General features: G+C 36.4%; 1 protein-coding gene across 1 annotated transcript; it reads right to left on the bottom strand.

Annotated features, from left to right (window-relative positions):
- Positions 1-20: 20 nt before the first annotated feature.
- LOC108627530 (katanin p60 ATPase-containing subunit A-like 2) lies at positions 21-1,155 on the bottom strand (the record flags this gene model as incomplete). Its single annotated transcript, XM_018028815.2, has 4 exons — positions 21-414; positions 536-732; positions 805-917; positions 987-1,155. Coding segments are annotated over 4 exons (843 nt in total), but the record flags the coding sequence as incomplete, so codon positions are not given.
- Positions 1,156-1,235: the final 80 nt, after the last annotated feature.

The following is a 1,235-nucleotide window of genomic DNA, read 5'->3' as shown; positions in this document are numbered from 1 at the left end:
TTATTATATTATATGATATATTCTGTAATTCTGTGTTTAGGCTGCAAACATTATCCTGCCCATTGATCATATTTGGTTTTGGTATTATCATCAACGGTCCTCGATGTACCCTCGACCACTTCTTCTAATATGTAAAAATCTCTTAACTCATATTTCAAATTTTCTATATTTATCTCTTTTTTGTCAAGCTTTTCCCATACTGGTTTTGATTCTAACATCCAAGCTTGTTTACAAATTAGTTTTATGTCCGCGCAGGAATACGACTCTGTGGACTTAATTATGCCATCCATTTCATCATTTTCGCGGATTTCCTCGCTAACATATAAGTCAAACAGTTTCCGACGAGTAGACTCACTGGGTAATGGTACGTATATACGTTTTTCAAGACGTCTCAATAAGGCTGCGTCAATGTCCCTGATAAAGATTATAAATTTTGATGTAATTATTAGAAATACATGAATTTAATTATCACTGTCTTAACATTCAAACAGGAATCGCTTATTTAAAAAGAACTTTAAGTAATAATCGTACTTACCAAGGAGCATTAGTCGCTGCTAGAAGAACGACGTGCGAATTTTCAGTAGACACTAAGCCGTCCAATCTAGTAAGAAGTTCGGATCTAAATCTTTTCGCTGGTTCGGATAGCGAGTAATTTGTGTTCGTTGCTATCCAATCGATCTCGTCAATAAATATAATGGTAGGAGATTGACTGTATGCGAGATCGAACAAAACCTTTTGTCGGGATTTAAAATTCAAAATTTATTATTGGAAATATACATAGGGAACGTAGAGAATAAAACTCACGCGTATATATTTCTCAGAATCTCCCCGCCATTTGCTGACTAACGAGCTGGCAGTTATATTGAAGAAGGTACAGTCGCATTCGGTTGCGACTGCCTTCGCCAACAATGTTTTTCCTGTTTCAAATTTCAATTTCGATTAACGTACATAAAAAGCGGAAACAAGAAAAAATGTGCAGATCTTACCTGTACCAGGCGGCCCATGCAGCAGGATGCCTTTCCAGGCTGAGAATGGCCCTGCGAAGTAAACAGGATACTTAAAAGGATACACGATTGCCTGCTTGATTGCAGTTTTACAATCTTCTAAGCCTATGACGTCTTCCCAACGAACATTTAAATTCTCCAGCACGATTTCCTAGAAAGAGGAAATCAAAGACATAACTTTCCTTTATAGACAACTACATGCTAATTATACAAACATTATTTCATCGAATA

The sequence above is a fragment of the Ceratina calcarata genome, unplaced genomic scaffold (genome assembly GCF_001652005.2).
Source record: "Ceratina calcarata isolate Rehan_Ccalc_2016 unplaced genomic scaffold, ASM165200v1 scaffold4755, whole genome shotgun sequence".
NCBI classification, from domain to species: Eukaryota; Metazoa; Arthropoda; class Insecta; order Hymenoptera; family Apidae; genus Ceratina; species Ceratina calcarata.
This window is presented reverse-complemented; position numbering and strand designations above follow the sequence as displayed.